Genomic DNA, 21,052 nt, shown 5'->3' with positions numbered 1-21,052 from the left:
TTCCCAGTGAGGTCAGATAGTCTTTCACAGGTCACATGGTTATCCAGTGGCAGCTTTGTGCATGGGTTCAACAAGTGACCTTGGGCAAGTCACTGCCCTTCCCAGGGGCTCAGTGTCCACAAGGTACTTGAACTTAACCTCAGGAGCACAGATCATAGCTCTGGAACTTGAAAGGACCTCAGAGGCTATCTGGTCCACCTACCTTATATTACAGATGAGGAAACTGAGTCCCAGCAAAGGGAAATGGCACAGAATAATAGGATCATAGCTCTATAGGCCATCTACTCCAGCCTTTGATGTTTTAGATAATGAAATGAGACTCAGAGAGGGGAAGTAACTTGTCCAGGGACACACAGCAGACAAATGTCAGAGGCAGGATTTAAACCTAGATCCTCTGACTTTAGAGACAGTGATCTTTCCTCCAAAGAAATAGAAAATCCAAGATTTAGGTCTTCTAGCCCTAGGTATGTGAACTTGTGATTCTGCATTTTGGGTCTGAGGTAGTTCTAGTATGAACTTGCTGAGTGACTTTGGTCAAGTCATTGCCCATCTTTGGGCCTCAGTTGTCTCTTTTATAAAATTGGGGAGGATTGGACTAGAAAATCATTCAAATCTCATCCAGCTCCAATGGTCCATATTTTCAGGACCTTCCCAGCTTTGATGTTCTGTGTCCTAAAATTTTTTTTATGGTATTCACATTCTAAGTTCTAACATTCTCTGTTTTCTGATCCATCCCAGCTCAGACATGTGTTCCTAGGTCTGACATTTCATGTTCTAAAAGTTCCTCATTCCTCTGACATTCCATGTCTGAAGGGTCCTCCTGGCTCTGAAAACTCAGGTTCTAAGTTCCAGCCTAAGTCTGAGGTCCCTGTTCTAAGTGCCCTCCCAGCCCTGACATTCCCTGTTCTAAGCTACCTCCCAAATCTAACCTTCTCTGTTCTAAGGCCCCTCCTAGCTCTGACCTTCTCTGTTCTATGGCCCCTCCCAATTTTGACATCTTCTGTTTTAAAGCCCCTCCCAGGTCTGATATTCCATATTCTAAGCTTTCTTCCCACCTCTAGAATTCTCTGTTCTAAGGTCACTTCCAGCTCTAATATTTTATGTTCTAAGGTCTTGTCCACTTTTGATATTCTCTATGCTAAGGACTCTTCCAGCTGACATTCCCTGTTCTGAGGACCACTCCTTCCCTACTTCAGCTCTGATATTTTAGGATTCTATGAACAACTGAATAAATCCATGATAAACAACTCCCATTTTTATGCTTACTCTACCAAGACAACTCACTTTTGATGAATGAAGGCCATCGCCAAACTAAGAATCCCTCTGCCCCCAAAGAACCTAAACCTAATTGTTTCCTGGGAGATTTCCCCTCTGGTGCCCCTGACAGATACTGCTGCTGGCCTGCTATACTAGCACATAAACAGCTCTCCAAGTCTGTGCCTGGGCCTGCCATAGGTCCAGCGTTAGGCTTTACCGATCACTTGCCTCCTGACCTGAGCCTGCCTGGCTGCTGAAAGCCTTGGCTTTTGTAAAATGGTAACCAAACATTCCTACTTCGACCCCTTGTGGTCATTAGCATGGGACGCAAGGATGAATCAGTTAATGTCGGGCAGTTGGCCTCAGTAACTCTTTGTAGCATTCATAATTACTGTTTATAACAGGAATAATTTAGTTATGCTACTCCTCAAGTGTTATAGCTTATCAAGTCCCTCCCCCTGTTAACAGCCATTAGACAGAATGTTGTAGCAGTATTATTGTCTTCATTTCCCAGATGAAGAGACAGAGGGTCATAGAGGTGACATGGTTTGCCCAGTGTTATGGAAAAATACTCCACTGAACATATTCTGCATCTTTTGGGTTTACCCTCATTCCCCACAAAGACCACAGGGGCTCAGAAATGTCAACTTGGATGCCTGCTATGAGATCAAGTCTGACCAAGGAGCGCTCACTTGATGGCCTCAGGACCCCAGGCTCCTTTTCTTCTGGCTTTGCCGCAGTGAGGGAGCACTGGCTTTCCAAGTAGCTCTTCCCCTGATTTTCATTTCCATATCACCAGTTGCTTATTGGACACTCCAAACTGGATGATTATAGGCATCGTCAGTCAATATGTCTCTAATTGAACTCATCTTCCCCCACAAATCCTTCCCTCTTCCAAATTTCCTCATTCCTGTAGAAGGCACCACTGTCCTAATCTTGCAAGTTCATAGCCCTGCTGTTATCCTCAACGCCTTCCTCTTCACCGCCCCACGTATTTCATCTGTTGCCAGATCTTTAAACCATCCCTCTGGCTGATCCTTCTCTCCACTCCCTCAGCTCCCATTGAGTTCAGGTGCTTATCTCACACTGCCAGTCTCCTAATGAGTTCCCCTGCCTCAAGTCTGTCCCCACTCTATTCCATCTCTTGCACCATTACCAAAACAATTTTCCTTCTGTGTTGATCTGAATGTGGGAATCAATCAACTCTAGTGCCTTCCTATTGCATCTGGGATAAAACAGAAATTTCTATTTGGCTTTGAAAGCCCTTCAGAACCTGGCCCTGGCCTGTCTTTCCATCCCCTCTGGACATCATTCCCCTTGTAGCATTCTGCCATCCCTTCAATCTGCCCTTCTGTCTCTTCTTTACTCAGGACACTACATTTTCAGTTTCCAAGCTTTTGCCCTGGTTGTTCCCCAAATCTGGATGGTATTCCTTGCCACCTCTGCCTCAAAGCATCCCTCTCCTCAGGATGAAGCATCATCTTCTGATAGACACAGCTGGATGGGACAGTGGATGGAATGTTGAATTTGGAGTCAGGAAGACCTGAGTTCAAATCTAGCCTCAGACGCTTACTAGCTGTATAACACTGGGGAAGTCACTTACCCTCTATTTGCCTCAGTTTCCTCTTCTATATAATGGCGCTAATAAGAGCACCTACATCACAAGGTTGTTGTAAGAAGCAAATGGGATAACATTTGTAAAGTGCTGGCTCATAGAAAGTGCTATATAAATCTTGCTATTATTCTGCATGAAGTCTTTGCTGCTCTCCCCAACTGTCTCTTTGTATATATTTTTATTCATTTTATACTCATGCTGTATCGACTTAGATATGTGTTTGTTATCTCTCATGCAAGCTCATTGAGAGTAGGGTTTGTTTCAATCTTCGCACTTATTGCCTATTAGTAAGTATTGGTTGGATTGGTGAATTGAAGGTGACCTTAAATGATTGTTGATAAAAGCAACCTTCACCCACAGGGCCATCTATTTGGTCAGTGTTGAGGCCATTAAGTGAGGACAGCAGCCTTCCTTAATCATGGCAAGTGCCTAGTGAGGAGTTAATAAAGGAGCCATGAAACTGGAGCCAAAGGATCTGGGTTCAACTCCTGTCATAACTACTTGCTACCCATATCATCATCAGCAAGTCACTTTCTCTTTTTGGGTCTCATTTACCTCATCTGATGAATGAGGGAGTTGAGCCTCAGTTTTCTCAGCTGTAAAAGAAGGGAGGTGGCCTCTAAGGGCCCCTCCACCTTTAGATTTATGATTTGTTGTTACATCACCTCTCCAGGCCTCAGTTTCCTCAGCTGTAAAAGGGAGGTGGCCTAGGTGACCTCTGTGGGCCCTCTCAGCACTAAATCCTTTGGCCCTCCAATCCTGTAACTGAAAGCTCAATACCTTTTCCACCATCCCAGATGCCCACTCTCCTGGAACACAGCATTCTTTGGAGAGCTGTGGCAAAGCCAGTCTGCTTATTGCACAATTGACTTTGGATTGGAGAGAAGGAATTTTAATTGACCTGCCATCCCCGGGGCTTCCAGGAAAGGGGAGCTGAATGAAACCAAATGAATGTTTATGAAGCAAAAGACCCTCATTCTAGGGGCAGTTTTTCTTGGCAGCCTCTAAACCAACTGAGGCTGGGATTCAAACTCCTGTTCAGTCTGGGCCCCAGATACCAGCCCCTCCCCCCACTTCACATGATGCTAAAACATCCTGGGGACAAAAGCACACTTTCATTTACTAAAATTCTCCCATCAGTGTGGAAGTGAAATAAATAGGACGCCTGGGACCCTCCTCCAGGGCTGGTTTCAGCTCCACTCAGGCTATTTCGAGCCACAAATCACAGATCACTCCTTTTTATGGTGGGGGAAGGTGAGCCAGGAAAATCCCCAGGGCCCCACTAACTCGTCCCTTCCCTTTATAACTTGAGGCTAACGTGGCAGGGAACCCTAGGCCCAGTCAAAAGCCATTATACTCCCAATGATTAATCTAGGCCAGCTCTTCCAATACTTGTGACAGTGAAGTTCCCAATTAGCCCCATGCTCAATGGGGTTGTTGAAGGCATTCACAGGAACTGGGGAGAGTTTCAGAGTTAGTGTGTATGTGTGCGTGCATGCGTTCGTGAGTGCGTGCGTGTGTGTGTGTGTAGGAGGGATGTGGAGGGTGTCAGGTTTTACTTCCCAAGTGTTTCTGGGACCTCCGATGGGCAAGAGACTCTTTTCTTTGGGCCATATAGCTTTTAGAGGAGAGGAGTTTAAGTTAACATAATACTAACAGCAAACAGCATCTAGAGAACCCAAGGCTTTCAGGGCATTTAACATAGGTTATTTCCATTGATTCTCATAACAATCTCTCCCCCTCCTTGTCTGGTCTCTGCTTCCTAGCTTCCTTCCCCACTTAGTAACCCGACCTTTGGCAGGAGGCCTCTGGTGCCCCCCTCCTTCTGAAATTCCCTCCCTTTTGCATTGTATACGTCTTCTCCCCACATAGCTATTTGCATGTTATCTCCTGAGTAAGACAATGAGCTCTGTAACAATAGGCACCATTTTTTTGGCCTTTCTTTGTGTAGTATATTCCAAGAGCTTAGCACATGTGTCTCACACATGGTAAGAGTTCAACAAATGCTTATTGACTGAATGACTGTCTGGAGAATCAGTTTTCTCATCTATAACAATATCAGGAAGGTAACATCTCTAGTACTGTCCATAAAATGTAAACTACTTGAGGGCAAGAACTGTGTTTCTGCCCTTTCTTTGAACCCCCAGCACTTAGTATACAGTGCCTGGAACACAGTAGGTGCTTAATAAGTGCTTGTTGCCATTTTACTGATGAGGAAACTGAGGCACACAAAGATTATATGACTTACCCAGGGTTACCCAGTTAGTAAGTGGATGAGGCTATAGCCAGGAAGACCTCATTTTAAGTCCTTTATCTGACATTTAATCGGCTCTGTGTCTATGGGCAAATCATTCAACCTCTCCCAGACCCTTAGTTTCTTTATTTATAAAATAGGAGGTAGTAAAATATGTCAAGAAACCATGGCCTAGGAAGAGAAGATGGGCTGGTCATGTGGTGAGGGATGGCAGCTGGATGGGTTGGCATTTGAAGCTCTTCACAATCTAGATGCCCCACCCCTACCTTTCCAGTCTTCTCATACTTTCCTCACTGACATATACTTTCTATTCCATGAACAACGCCATCTCCCAATTGCAGGCATTCTCTGGGGCTGTCCCCTCTGCCTAGAGTGCCCTTCTTCCTCTTTTCTATTTCCAGTGTGTTCTGATACCAAAGTCCACATTCTATCCACTGTACCATGCTGTTTCACTGAATGAATGGATTCTTTCATTGTGCAATCATTTTAGACATGTCTGACTCTCTGTGACTTCCTTTGGGGTTTTCTTGGTAGAGATACTGGAGTAGTTGCCATGTCCTTCTCCAGCTCATTTTACAGATGAGGATACTGAGGCAAACAGGGTTCAGTGACTTGCCTAGGGTCACACAACTGGTAAATGGCCAGATTTAAACTCAGGAAGAATATTGTTTACTTTCTTAGAAAGCAGATGTACTTTCTTTCATTGCATTATACTTGGTTAATGTTAAAACCAGCATGTATTCCCTAGGCTTCTACCAGTGGAAGTCCAGAGAAGGTCCACAGGTAGTTTGTACAGCTGGTGGAGCCCCCAATCCCCAGAGGAATAAGTGGGAGGCAACTGCATGTGTACTGTGCATGCTGAGAAGTGCCTGGTGCTTGGGATGGGGAGGTTACCTGGAAGATGGGATATTTCACATAATTGATCTCAATGCACGTGCTGTCATTTGTTGGCTTGGTGGATAGGAGTGCCTTGAACCTAGACAAGAAAGAAAACAGAGAGAAAAAAATGAATGAGAAACATTGCCCATAGCCAGAAACATGGCTTCTGATCATTGACAAATGGAGCTATGCTGGTTCCTTTTCATGCTAATATCTTGAAAAACAAGGGGTAATACATCAGAAAGGATAGAGGATGTAGCTTGCCATCAGGAAGGCCTGGGTTCAGATCTCACTTTGGATCCCCACTCTCTGCATGAGCCTGGCTAAGAAGTGAAAGACCTCTCTGGGCCTCCAGGATTAATCTATGAAGTCATAGATTGGTGGTGATTGGTGTGGGATGGAGAGTCTTCTCACACCAGAGATTCCTGCCCTGATGAGATCATTGATCCATCAAATATATGCATGAATCATTCCCTTTTTATTATGTCTCATTTGTGCCCCTAATACAGGGTATCCCCAAAAGTCTTAGGGTAGTTTTCAGCTTAAACAGACTTTTTGTGACATCCTATATTTGGCAATGCACACTAACGGCATGAAAGGGGCACTGGTCTTGAATCAGTCAACTTAGCTTCTCCAGCTCAGACTTGGGTAAGAATCCATTCATTGAGGACCAGAGAACTTGCCATATGAGAACGAGCTGAAGGAAGAGAAGTCTTAAGGAAGGATGTTATGCTTGTCTTCAAGTATTTTAAGGGCTATAATATGGGAAAACAAGTTCAAAACTCTCTGAGTTGGAAGAGACTTCAGAGACCATTAGTCTAAACTTTCACTGAAAAAAATCTGTTCTATAATATCCATGAATGAGTGGATATCCAGGCTTTGCCTGAAGATTTTCAATGATCTATCTTAAATACTCTTCCAAGTCTGACATATATTATCTCTGTGATATTAGATAAATGAGAGGCAGCTGGGTGGTACAGTGGATAGAGTGCTGGGCCAGGAACCAGGAAGACTTATCTTGCTAAGTTCAAATCTGGCTTTTTCAGATACCAACTAGCTGTGTGACCCTGGACAAGTCACTGAACCCTGTTTGCCTCAGTTTCCTCATCTGTCAAATGAGCTGGAGAAGGGAAGGGCAAACCAATCCAGTATCTCTGCCAAAAAAAAACCCAAATGGGGTCATGAAGAATCAGATATAACTGAGAAAATGACTGAAAATTAGATAAATCATTTATTCTATCTGTACCTCAGTTTCTTCATCTGTAAAATAATGACATTGGACTAGATGGTCTCTAAGGTCTCTTCTGGCTGTGAATCTACGATAAAGCACTTCACCTCTCTGTGCCTCAGTTTCTTCATATATAAAATGAAGGAGTTAGACAAGATGACTTCTGACTCTCTAGGCATCTCTTGCTCCAGTTTTCATCAGCTCTTTCAGAATTTACCTTCCCTGGTTCCCAAGATCTAATGTGGATCATGGGCTTTGGAGCCAGAGAAGACCTTTGAATCCAAATCTCTCCTTTTGTAGATAAGGAAATTGAGGGTTAGAGGGGGTCATATAATTTGCCTAAAGCCACAAAGCATGTTCCTTTGGCTTCAAATCCAGCGTTCTTTTCTCTATGGCTTGCTACTTTATTATTCTGCTCTTCCTAGACATCAGCGTCAGGAGTAGCATGGGGAAGTTGCTGATGGGCAGATTTTCGATTTAATGTAATGGAAGACTTCCACATGAATAAAGTTTCTCCAAAATAGAATGGACTGCTTCAAGTGGTGATGACTTCCACCATCTTTGGAAGTCTATAAAGACTAAATGATCACCTGTCAAGGATAAATATTACAAAAGAATACTGACTCTCATGTCCGAAGACCTGAGTTCAACTCCCATCTCTGACATTTACTATCTTATGTAATAAGTAGGGTAATTCACTTAGCTACTCTGTGCCTCAGTTTCCTCAACTGTAAAATGAGGGGGGTTGGCTCCAATGGCCTCTGAGAGCCCTTCCTACTCTGACATTCTGTGGCACTGTGGGGTTTTATCAGGGTCTCTCCATGATGCCATAGGTTTGTCACATCCTCTCTCTTCTCCCACTGTGCCTTGGTCTGTTCTGAACCTAGCCAGGTTCTGAATTTTCAAATACATCTCCTGTTGAGTCTGCAGAGAAGAAGAGGGCCCAAACCCTCAGACAGCTGCTCCATTCATCAGACTCCTGCTCTGATTTATGGAGAAAAAATGAAAATTGGATTTAGAAAGGTGAGACCTAAGTCTTGAATGCTGAGAATGGTTAAGGACCACCCTGCACCAGCAATGTAGAGCTAGAAGAGACTTCAAAGTTCAATCCCAATTCTTCTACCTAACTCCTATGTGATTGGGAACGAATCATTTAAACTCTATGGACCTTATCTGTGGTTTGGGAAGAATAAATGAGTAAACTGAGGCCCAGAGAGACTTTGTTTCAGAGCTATCACACGGTAGGAAAGAAGGTAGAATTTGAATCCAGATCCTCTGACTACAAGTCCGTTTCCTTCTGTCTCTGTCCCTACCTTTCTCCTTTCCTCTCTCCCTCCTCCTGCATCCCCTGGGTTCTATTCCAGGATCTATGTGAAAATTTTAATGTACAGTAAAATTTCCCTAACATTTGGACTCATTCCATGATGTATGAATTGAATTAGTGAGAAACCTATGCATGTATACATGTATTTATCCATCCATCCATCCATCCGTCCGTCCATCCATCCATCCATCCATCCATCCATCCATCCATCCATCCATCCAATCTATCGAACATCTACCTAATCTTTCTCCCTTCCTCTTTCCCTTCCCTCCATTTCTTTCATCTCTACTTCCTGTTCTCTTTTCTTCCCTAAAATTTTTTTAGTGTTTTGTTTCCCCCTATATTGCTGACACTTCCTACTGACTGGGAGTGATCCCAATAATGACTCTCCCTTCCTTCCTCCCACACATCATAAAGCCTCTTTAAAAAAAAAAATATGGCTATACAGTTAAGCAAAATCAATCCTCCCACTGGCCATATCCAACAATGCATGCCTCCTTCCATTCCCATAGTCCACCACCTCTCTGCCCAGAGGTGGGAAGATGGCTCTCTTTCCCCTGGCATTCAGGAGACTGATCCTGCGAGCTTGGATCCTCAATTCTCTCACTTGCCAAGGGATCTAGTCTATGAAACTCCTCCCACCCCCTTTTACTCTCTGGAACTGGTGAATGGTTGCAGTCCCAATCTCTGCAGTGACCATGACTGGCTTCCAAGGTGAGAGGGAGCACTTACCTGGGAGATGCGGTAAACAACAATACTTTGTGTGCATAAAATGGCCTTCCCTCCACCAGAAAGGTAACATCGGACATCTCTTTATTATTGAGAAAATGAGGATCTAGAAAGAAGGAAAAGGAGTGGGGAGAAGCTTTTTAGTCCAGAGCAGGGAGATTTACTTTCTGCATTATGTATCATTGCTGATGGGAAAAATGGTGCTTATGGGATTGGTTACTGAAACCACAGATTGCTACCCAGGATGGGAAATAGACCCCAGTCAGAGGTAAACCCAACCTGCTGACATGGATTCTTTCACAGGAAGCCTTGAATGTTTGATTCTCTGCCAAAGGGCAGACATGCCACATCTCCTTTGAATCCTCACCTACAGTCAGTTTTGAAAGGTAAGCATCTCTCCCATCACCCTCTTCTGTAAGAATGTCACTCAGTCTCCTGTTCATTTCTCATAGGATCATAGCTCTAAGAGAGCTAGCTAATAGCTAGAATTTATATAGCATTTTGAAGTGTGCAAAGCATTTTACAACTTGATCCTTTTTTTTTTTTTTATTAAAAGGGGCCATCCTTTGAAGGCCTATTCATTGAATGGGTGTATCTCACTCAAAGTGAGAATGTGATAAGACCTTAGCCTAAAATGGCTAGGGTCCCACATTGCATCCTGGGTCATCTCTAGTTGTCATGATGAATATCTGGCCACTAGACCAGATAGTCCTGGAGGAGAAATTGAGGTTGGTGAACTTGCACAGCTCTCCCTCCCTCAAATGAAAGTCAATTGCAAGTCATGTCATCATCTTGATGTCAGGGTCCTTTTCAAGAATGAATGGAAAACACAAAACAACTTGATCCCCACAAACCACCAAGGTAGGGACTATTATCATCCTTATTGCACACATGAAGAAACTGAGGCAGACAGAATAAGCATCTTGCCTAGGATCACACAGAGAATAGGTGTTTAAGGCTGCATTTGAATTCAAGTCTTTCTGACTCCAGGCCCAGCATGCTTAGTTAGATGAGAACTAGAAGGGGGTACCAGACACCATCATCCAAGCCCTGCTTTTCTAGATGAGAAAATTAAGGTGGATTAGATCACCATCAATTCTCTTTCATTTTCAGATCAATGAGTCTTTGGTTATCTTTTCCTGACCGTATGGGATAGGCCAAGTTAGCCAAGAGAGTCCATATAATATTCTTTCCAGGTGAAAAACTTCTTAAGGAATATACTTAAAGAAGTGAGTGGGCATATTTCCTTCCCTTCCCCTCCCCTCCATCTCATTTCCTTCCTCTTTTTCCAAGTTGCAAGGCAGCCTCTGGGTAGTAACTTACCTAGACGAGACGTCTGCTTCCGCTTTATCTCCACCAGTTTGGGGATGGGATAAGGTCCATAACAGTGAGTAAAGATGACACATAGCTGTTGACTGATCACTTCATTCTAAGGAGGAGAAACAAGAACTCTGAGAACTGGAGGATTCCAAGGCCCTGGCCTAAGCTGTCTATCACAATTTCAGTGTCTCCTCACTCAGTGTTAAGGAAAGTGAAGTCCTGAGTAAAGGCAACAAGAGCCTCTTCTCCCTCAGAAATGTTACTGTGTCTCCTGTAGGGTACTGAACTTGGCATTAAAACTTCTTTCTCATCCAAGTGAGGCAAGGACTGACTTTCTTGAGCTGCCCATGTTCTATTTCAGTAGACCTCATTGCCAAGAGGTCTCTGGGAAAAGTAGTATGATTATCAGGGACCTGGTACCATAGTAAGGCACATCCTCTCATTCTATTTATTTAATATCCATTAGAAAGTAATTTTTTTGTATGTCACAGAAGAGAAAATCAAGTTTAGTTTCTAAACATAACTGACGTTATTGTTTTAGCTCATGGGTTTCCACAAACAGGGATTACCCATCCAATAACAGCAGATGATTGTTCCTGGCACATTGACAAGACTCTCTTTGAATAAGACACAAATAACCACAAATTCAGTGCCCTTAATGTTGAAAATAAGGGAATGAAGAGCTTGCAGCAGCCAGTGGCCTTTGGGGAGCTCAGTCATTTCACAACATGATGTGGTGATGGAAAAAGCATTGTTGGAGGACCTAGGATTAAATCCAGCTGTCACCCATAACTTGTGTGACCTGGGGTCCCTTAACCTCTTGGGCCAAGTATAAAATCTCTAAAGTGAGAGGATTGGGGCAGATGGCTTCTGAAGTCTTTTCCACCTCTAAATCTGTGGTCCTTTACACCATATGATCCTCAGAAAGGGGACAAGTTACTGAAATTGATATCCTATAGTATAGGTATCTTTCAGTAATTCAGGGGCTGATTAGCTAGAGCTTGGGTTATTCAGACTTTTCCCTTCTGTTCCTTCTCTGTCTTTTTTTCCTTTCCTCCTTCTCTCCCTCCATGCCCCCGCTTCTCTCTCTCTCTCTTCCACTCCCTCCCCTCCCTCTCCCTCTCTCCCCACTATTCTACTGATCATTTTTTGGAGATATTTGAACATATTTACTGATAGAATATAAGCCTTTTAAGGGCCAAATTGTTGCATTCTTGTCCTTGTATCTTCAGCACCATGGACAGCGCTTGGCATCTATGGCATGTTTGGTGAGCTAATTGTCATTCCTGTTCATTGATCAAGAAAATCTCCTATGGGAGGCCTTTCCTGATCACCTCTTCCCTCTCCCAGGTTCTAGCATCTCCCCTGTAGAATTACCATGTATATTTTTGGAACCAGGTCTGTCATTTCTTATGTGTAGTGAACTCTTTGTGACTGAACTCCCTCTTGATACCTACTTCACAGTTTATGTTCTTAAAGAATTGGCTTCAATATTGAAAAGTTGAGTGACTTGCCTAGGGTCAAACAGCCGATATGTGTCAGGGGTAGGACTTGAACCCAGATTCTCACGATGTGAAGGCCATCTCTCTGTCTGTTGCACCACACTGCCTCTCCCCTGGTATTTATTCTGCATGTATGTGGGCACATGTTATTTCTATAGATAGAATATAAATTCCTTGATGGCAGAGGCTGTTTCATTTTTACCTTTGTGTCCCTGATGACTGACACATAGTAGGTGTCTTAAGAGATGATTGCTGATTGACTAATAGAATGCTGGGAGCTAGAAAAGATTGTGGCAAACATGTCACACCAACCCTTCATTCTAAAGATGACAAGACTAAGGCTCAGGGAGGATGGAATGACTTGTGAAGTGAGGGTAGTGGTGGAACCAGAACCTGAACTCAGGCCTCCTGGGTTCTCTCCCCTGTACCACTTCAGTCTTCCATTGTATTGCTCTGAATTTCTTCTCTCTCAGGGTTCCTGTTCTTGTTGGTATGCCCATTCAGGTGCTCTGAATGTTCAGAGGTGTTCATTTCAGTTAGCCACTTTCCCCCTCAACAGGAGCTGATTGAATACAGGGACAGTTTCATATTCTTCTCCTTTGTTTGCTTAGGCCCTAGCATAGAAAGGCAGCTTAATAAATGTTTATTGAATTAAAATTAGTGGCCTCCCTAACTAATTCTGTCTAACCTTAAAGTGAATTGCCTCTGTAGGTAAGAGGAGTGTATGTAATTAGCACCATTTAATAGTTGTGGAAGGGAGGGAGAGGTTGGAGGGATTGGACTGTGGAAGCCATAGATTGTACTCCCAAATGGATTTTGCCAGCTCTGGACCATGTCCTTCTTGTAGCCACCTGGAATTCATCAAAGAGAAGCCACAAAATAGCACTTTTGTTTCTGCCTAGGCAAGAAGCCAAGTCTCTTTAGAGAGGTGGTTTCAGGCACAGATGTGTCAGAGTGGCCAAAACGGCAGCTTCAGAAGCCAGGCTCTATTGCTAGAGAGGAGCTGAGAAAAAGGTAGGACTATGACAGCTATGCAGTCTCTGCTATTGGTTCTACTTGAGTCTCCTGAGGGCTCAGTTAACTGACTTGACCAGAAGGGTCAAAGAACTGTGGACTCATGTTCTAACAAGCTGAGCCGATGGGGACACAGTGTTCTGTTAGTTAAGGGCATGTGGCCATGCTGTACCTGACATTCCATCTGCACATGGAAAATGCAGGATGCACATGGAGAGAGAAGGACTCTGATGCATGGCCTCTTAACTGGATAAATGCACAAAAGGACTTGAGAGGAAGGAAGCCTCATCCAGGATTACCAGAGTCCTGTTCTCCAGGTGGGACAATGTATTACTATTCCTGTCCTTGTTCTTTAAGTCAACATGATTCAACATTTATTAAGGTGCAGAGGAGAGAGAGCTGGCCTTGGAGTCAGGGAGACCTGGGTTCAAGTCTTGCTTCAGATACATGGCAGGGATATGATCATGGGCAACCCATTCAACTACTCTTTGCTGCTGCCAACCTTCTAGGTCTAGATGTTAGAGTTGATTCCATAGAAGGACATCCCACATCAGTAGTGTTCAATGTTGATGAAATCCCAGGAATAGAGACACAGTGAAAGATGATAGTGAAGAAGACAGCAGAGATAATGAAGATGAGAACAGAGGTGAAGGAAGAGAAAGATGGATGAAAGGAAGAAAAGGATTGGGAGAATGAGAAGAATGAAGGAGGAGAATGAAAAGAAAATAAGGAGAAAAAAGAATGAAGGAAAAAGGAAGAGGAGGAGGAAGGCCCACTGTGCTAAGTGCTGGATATACAAAGACAAAAATAAAATAGAACTTCTCACAGGTAGCTTACATTCCATTGCATGGATACAATATGAATATAGACAAGGAAAGAAGTGGTGACTCAGGTGTGCTTTGAAGGAAGCCAGGGATCCTAAGATATGGGCATTGGGAGGGAATGTGTTCTAGGCACAAGGATCCATCTGTGTGAAAGAATGGAGGGAATGGGAATATCAGGGAAAGGGAACAGGGAGCTGGCTAATCTGACTGCATCCAGGGGATTAATATGAAATAAGACTGGAAAGTTAGATGGGAGGAAAGGAAAAGTTGTGGAGGGCTTTAGATGCTGGGCTGTTGATTTTGTTTGTCATCCTAGGGGCAATAGGGAGATGATGGAGATTTTAAACATGGCCTGTGGATTCACCAGAGTGACAATTTTCACAAGCTCTGAAAACTCCAGGATAGCTCATAGGGAAGATTCTCAGAAAGCAGTAGTCCATAACAGACATTCTCCTAAAGTTTCTGAGTCCTAGGATCCTATCTTCTATTTATCTGGAAAGGGATATGACCCCCCCCCCCCCCGCTCCCCATTTTACAGTTGGAAAAGTTGAGGCCTAGAAAAGTTGAAGGAGAGAGAGATTGGATCACTCCCTGACAAGATCACGTTGTTTAGCTTTGGAAAATAGAGCCAGGTGCCCATGTATATTTGAGATCATGAGTATGGGTTCTTTCTCTTTTAATTCATGTTCCTTCCCATCCCATGTGATTCTTATTCTTTTCTTTCCCTATGTTTCATTATTGTTTGGATACCCCCTTGGATCATCCACCTTGTGGCCCTCGCCTTCCTACTTGGCTTCATAGGATCATCGATTTGGAATTGGAACAGACTTCTAAGGCCACTGAATTCAGCTCTCATCATTTTATGTATGAGAAAATTGAGACCCATGGACTGAAGATCCATGTGTAATCCATGATCGAATCTGTGCCAGGTTACATAGGATTATAGATTTAATGTTGGAAGGGGCCATAGGGGTTAGTGAGTCCAACCTCTTCATTATATTAATGATCTATGGCCAAATCACCTGGGTGCAGTGGCTATCTGGAACCTTATAAAGCTGGCCATTTCCCTAGCAGGTTCACAGGAGCATTTGGGGGAGCTACATGACCATCATGTTGTCTCTTCGGGCAACCCAAGGGGGAGTCCAATCCCCTTTCATCCATACCTTGCTTGCCTTCAGGATCTCAAACATCAGTGGCAGGCCTTGGGTAATGAGCTCCTCAGTGTACTCCTCTTCTTGGATAGATTTAAACTCTTTTAATAAACACTGGATCAGTGGTCTCCGATGCTGCTGGAAAGAGACCCTCAAAGACTCCAGCCACGTATGCAGAGTCCACGGCACTCCTGCAGGGATGACAAGGGGGATGGTGGAGAACAGGAAAGGAAGAAAAAACAACCACAAGGAGATTTGATTTTGAACTGAAGCTTGCTCCTGGCTCAAAATGTTATAGAATTACAGCCAACGAATCAATGACTGCTTACTAAGTGGTAACCTACTATGTGCCAGGCACTGTTCGAAGTGTGGGCGATACAAACAAAAATCAAAAAACAGTCCCTTGAGCTTCCTTGTACTAGGAATAAGAAAAAAATTCAAAACTGGTCCCTGCTCTCAAGAAGCTTATATTGTAATGAAGGAGGTAAAATGGACAAAAATAAAAATGAGAGAAAGTGTAGTTTAGTGGATAGAGTGCATGACTTGGGGTCAGAAAGATCTGGGTTTGAATCCTGCCTTAGAGAATTATTGCCTATATTTTGTTGTTGCATTGTTTTACTCATATCTGACTCTTCATGACTTCATTTGGGGTTTGGGGGGCACATTTACTAAAGTGGTTTACTATATCCTTCTCCAGCTCATTTTACAAATGAGGAAACTGAGGTTAAGTGATTTACTCAGGGTCATACAGCTAGTAAATGTCTGAGGCCAGATTTGAACTCGTGAAGATGAGTATTCCTGACTCCAGGCTTGACACTCTATCCACTGTGCCACCTAGCTGCTCACTACCTATACAACCTTGGGCAAATCACTAATCCCTTTGAGTCTCAGTTACCTTAAATGTAAAATGAGGTGGTTGGATTTCATGACTTCTAGGATCCCTTCCAAACCTAAATCTGTAAGCCTCTGATTTTTGAGTCATGAAAACAGTTGACATTCTGCATTGTCATTCAATCTACCTTAGAAAGGCAGTGTGGCTTATTGTAAAGTGCATTCACATTGGAGTCAGAGTCTCCTGGGTTTGAATTGTGCTTCAGAGACTCACTGTCTGTGTAACCAAGGGTGGTCAATTAAAAAACATTTATTAAGTGCCTACCATATGCCAGGCACTGTACTAAGCATTGGAGATACAAAAAGAGGCAAAAGACAGTCCCAGGCCTCAAAGACAGTCACTTTATCTCTCTTGGCATTAGTTTCCTCTTATAAAATCTAGATAATATACTTAGGCTCATGGGATTATTGATATAGAGCCAAAGGGGTCTTAGAAGACCTCTGAGTCTTCATTTTGTTGAGGAGGAGAATGAGGCAGAGCAGTTGTGACTTGCCCAGGGCTCCATGGCTGATACGTGTCTGAGTTCAGACCTTCTTGCCAGCTCCCATGCCCTCTTGTCTCCACCACACTGCCTGACCCTATAGAAGGCAAGTCAAGAACTTTGCCAACTTTAAGGACCATATGAATACAAACTATGATTAACAACTAGTCTCCTGGTCAGTGCCCTGATATCTGACTATACTTCATCCCCATGGTGACAGTATCCTTGTGTTCATCCCCATCGGTCAATACCTGGAGAAGAGAACTCTCAGAGAGGAAACTCCCTTCGCTAATGAAGATTGTTCCCTTTGCTGCAGCTTAGACTCTTCTAGAGAAAGTTAGATGACTTGCCCAGAGATGAGCAGTCAGTATGACTTGAACCTGGGTCTTTCTGGCTCCAAGACCATTTTTCTATCCATTAATGTCCCCTTACTTTCCCATTCCTGTCATTATAGCTAATTATATATAGCATGGATGTAGAGATTGATAGTGTCAATATATAGTATTATTCACCAATAGTCTCAGTAGGGAAATGCGAGCTGTCTCCATGTAACCATCATGTAGAAGAGGAGTTAATCTAGTTCTGCTGGGCCCCTCTGGGGCCCAAGACAAAAAGCCCTGAGTGGAAGCTGGACCACTGGGCAAGACAGGCTGATTGTCACATAGGAGAAACTTCTGGCCAATGAGCTGTCCCAAAAGACAGAGGTTGCTTCTACTGAGTTTCCTCTTGTATGAGATACTCAAGAAGAGAGGCCAAGGAACTTGTGTTGACTTTGTTTTGGGTATATGATGGGGGAGAATCTTGTCCTAATTCAGGCTACCCAGCTCTCTCATAACACTGAGATTCTGGGAACTTCACATAGCTGTCCCTCTCTGAGTGAATCAGCCCGTTGCCCTCCTATGTGCCATTTTTCTGTCTGTGCCTAGGAAGAGCTGACAGCACAAAACATGAACTCCATATGACTTCTGCCATAAACTTGCTGTGTGACTGTTGGAGACTCACTATTCTCTCTGGTGCCCTCCCCTGAAAAATGAGGGGCTTGGACAGGCTTCTCCTAACGTCTCTTCTAACTCAAGGAAGAGAAATCTTTTGATCTCTTGGTAGTCATATAGAGAACGAGATCAATGGTCTCAGTGAGAATGTTGTGGGGAGTGACCCCTGAAGCTCATTCTTGACATGGAAGCCTACTTGTGCCAATGCCCAGAGACCTGGTCATTTAACTAGGACACAGCATGTTTGAAGAGGTTCTATGTGTATTTGTATGTATGTGTGTATGTACATATGTGTCTATGTATGTGCATGTATGCATGTGTGTGTTTCTTTCATCACAAATGTTCCAATAAGGAGTCCCAAGAGAGGACCACACTTTCTTCGCTTCTCTCTTGTCCAAAACATTTCTATAATCCAGCACTACTACATTGCATCCTCCCCCTCCCCAAACCGGACAGAACCCTCTCAAGCATCTGATTGTTGCAGTTTCCCTCTCCCCACAATCTGCCTACGATTTAAGGGCAAAGATGGGAGGGAGCATCTTGCACAAAGCTGACTATTGGGATCTAAGTTGCATAATCATGCAAAATGAGTTCTCCATGCAAGCGCATGTAGCTTCTCATATATTAAACTGCAGCAGAGAGAGAGAGAGAGAGAGAGAGAGAGAGAGAGAGAGAGAGAGAGAGAGAGAGAGAGAGAGAGAGAGAGAGAGAGAGAGAGAGAGAGAGTTTTCTGAAGGGGCGCAGCTCGCCCAAGGCACACTTTTTTTTAAAAGGAAGGAAAGAAAGAAATCTTGGCAAGCTTGCTCAGCTCACATCCATTAGGCAACACCCTTCTCTTGAGCTGTGAGGCTGTTTCCCACTTTCTTGGTCCGGTGGTTTCTGATAGGCCCAATTTCTATCTTTGGGTTTGAGGCAGACATGCTCATAAGCTTGGCTGGTCTCAGTGGCCTAATTTTATCTCCTGATACTCTAGATGGAGATGTATTATGAACTGTCCTAGGCAGGAGCCATCCTCCCTCTCCTGACCTTTTCTACCATGAGGGTGAGAAGGATGGGAATCAATGATGCCACTAGCTATCCCCTCTGCCTGCCTCCAGCCAATCACAGGGTCAGATGAGTGAAGAAATGGCCCGGGAGATGTTTCCTAATGATTGGAGGATGAGATTTTTTTTTTTCCTGGCTATGTCATGCTGATGATTAGGGGCAGTTGACAGTATTGACATCCTTGCCTGGGCCAGGCCACTTCCATCCTCAGACAAGCCTTCTCCATGCCCATCTCCAGTCAAGAAGGCCTGGCCCCTGGTAGGTGACAGCCTGGGAAGGGACCAACTCTAGGGAGGCCAGACCAGACACGGGGAAGGGAGACCAGGACTGACCTATGCTCCTTATGTCAATTGTGACATCCACGTAGCCATGTTCAGCGCTGTGATACATGGCCTCTTTTAGGGCCTTCAGTTTGGCCTTGCTGTTGCGGCTGGCACACAGGGGTGGCGGGGCTGTCTCCGCCAAGTCACTGCCCTCGGCCAAAATCTCCTCCAGGGATAGGATGTCGTTCTTCTCCTTCTCTGGCTGAGCAAGAAGTTTGCGGAACACATTCCTGTCAATCACAAGCCCAAGAGAGAGGAAGACACTCAGAGAAGGGGCCTGCTGTACTGGGAGGTGGGGGAGGGACAGAGGAGGCCTATGAGCCGCAACTTGGGGGCTGGGGTGGGGGGCCCCTGCCCCTTTCCATTGAAATAATAGCCACAAACACTTGGATGGGACTGATTCTGGCAAAGGGCTCTGAGGGCCTTCTAGGAGAACAGTTCCATGGAACAGATTCAGAACACCGAGGTTAATTTCTCCTGAGATTGGAAACCTACACCTAAGAGGCCAGGATCTCTAAGTGTTATCCTCTACTTCCTTGTGAAGGAATTTAATTTGCAAAATAAATGCTTGAAATTCCATTCGGGAAATTTTAAAATGGATGCCCATATACATTAGGGTAAAAGTGACTGGTGTTTCCATTTTCCTGTTATTAATATTTTTAAAAGACTCTATCTTCTTCACAGCAGTTGATGTGAGCTGCTCTGGCTAAAACATGCAAAAGGGATTTCTTCCTGTAGGCTAATGCTGGAGGCACTGATGTGGTCAATGTGAGAAGGAGTAAAAGTGAGCCACCAAAAGGATAGTCCAGTGGGCCATCTTGGGCTATAGAGAGCTGAATTTGGTTGATAAGGTCTGGGTAGGACAGGGATGAGAAGTCCCCGAAGTTGCTTCTCAGTGCTCCATGAGTGCCTACAGTCTGGTGTCATCGACTCGTCCTAGCCTACCTGTGTCCGTGGGCTGCAGCCTGGCTGAAAGAATTCATATCGCCCTGTGAGGTTGGAGAAATGCCATTCCTGTACATTGTTCCTATCATTGGGTCGGCTCCTCGCTCCAACAGCAAACTAACCAGTTCAAAATTTCCTGTAAGCCCAGAGAAGGGTGTGTTTTTAACCAAGAAGATGAACACAGCATCCTACGCACATCCAACTTCAGTGGGGGGTGGGGAAGGGGAGATGTGACCCTCCCATCATGAGAAAGAAAACCCCTTCTTCCTTACCTACGGCAGCAGCCAGCTGCAGAGGTGTTTCCGAATAGTTCTCCTCCCCATGGTCTAAAGAGCCTTCTACTTTGGCCCCAGCATCTAGCAATAGCTGTGGAGGGAAAGTGGTCATTTAGAAATGCTTAGAGAATGGACAATCCCTCAAGAAACGATACGCTCCAAAGCTCTGAAGACCCCAGGTCATTCAGCATCCTTGGATGATTTGGCCATGAAAAAATGGAACATAGAATCCTAGTTCCAGAACTGAAAGGGATCTAATCCAACTTCCTCATTTTACAGAGAAGGAAACAGAGACTCAGGGAGGTAAATATCTAACCAAAGATCAGACAGTAAGTAGCAGAGGTATGTGAGCTGTTGATTCCTTTTCAAATCCATCATTCCCCTTGTCCCAGAATAGGACCTGCCAACAATTGTGCCAAAGAAGATAAATAAAGGTCATTCTATCTTCTAGCAATATACTCTACGCATGACCAGAGCAACCACATATTGGCCCAAGAAGCAGCCTTGTGATTATCTTGAAGTTGGAAGGAGCTTTAGAGGTCATCTGTTTCCTATCCATTGTGAGTGTGCTACAGAGAAAAGCACACTAGCTCTGGAATGAAAGGATCAGGTTTCAAAACTTGCCTCTGACACTTAATGATCTGGGCAAATCCCTTCACCTTTGTGGGCCTCAGTATCTGTAACTGTAAAACAAGAGAGTTGGATTCAATGACCTCTGAGACCCCTTCCAACTCTGATTTGGGTCTTAGGATTCTCCGTAATATCACTGATGTGGATGAAGCTGAAAGAACCCTGCCCTGGAGGGTCTTAGGAGAATTGGGCTTGAGTCATGGCTCTGCCACTGTGTTCTTCTTCAGCAAGTCACTTCCCTGTTTTTAATTCTTGATTTCTTTGTCCGTAAAAAAGTGAGTGATGAGGTCTGGGACTAGATCAGGGTTTCTTCACTCAGACCCAATTCAAGAACTTATTTTTTAAAAAAATTGGTAATTATTTCAACTCAATT

The 21,052-nt window shown here is 44.1% G+C and overlaps 1 protein-coding gene across 2 annotated transcripts in view; it reads right to left on the bottom strand.

The window, feature by feature from the left end:
- Positions 1-21,052, bottom strand: part of ABTB3 (ankyrin repeat and BTB domain containing 3) — a 304,327-nt gene that overhangs the window by 10,622 nt on the left and 272,653 nt on the right. The window contains exons 8-14 of one of the 2 annotated variants that reach the window (XM_072655838.1): positions 20,047-20,140; positions 19,775-19,910; positions 18,839-19,059; positions 15,110-15,288; positions 10,610-10,715; positions 9,290-9,392; positions 6,021-6,102 (exon numbers count right to left, since the gene is read on the bottom strand). In XM_072655838.1, the coding sequence (XP_072511939.1) occupies positions 6,021-6,102; positions 9,290-9,392; positions 10,610-10,715; positions 15,110-15,288; positions 18,839-19,059; positions 19,775-19,910; positions 20,047-20,140 (921 nt within the window). The remainder of the gene's footprint in view (positions 1-6,020; positions 6,103-9,289; positions 9,393-10,609; positions 10,716-15,109; positions 15,289-18,838; positions 19,060-19,774; positions 19,911-20,046; positions 20,141-21,052) is intronic. The other variant, XM_072655840.1, reaches the window with a different exon arrangement.

The sequence above is a fragment of the Notamacropus eugenii genome, chromosome 3, assembly GCF_028372415.1.
Source record: "Notamacropus eugenii isolate mMacEug1 chromosome 3, mMacEug1.pri_v2, whole genome shotgun sequence".
Taxonomy (NCBI): Eukaryota; Metazoa; Chordata; class Mammalia; order Diprotodontia; family Macropodidae; genus Notamacropus; species Notamacropus eugenii.
Note: the sequence above shows the minus strand (reverse complement) of the source record. Positions and strands in the feature narration are given on the sequence as shown.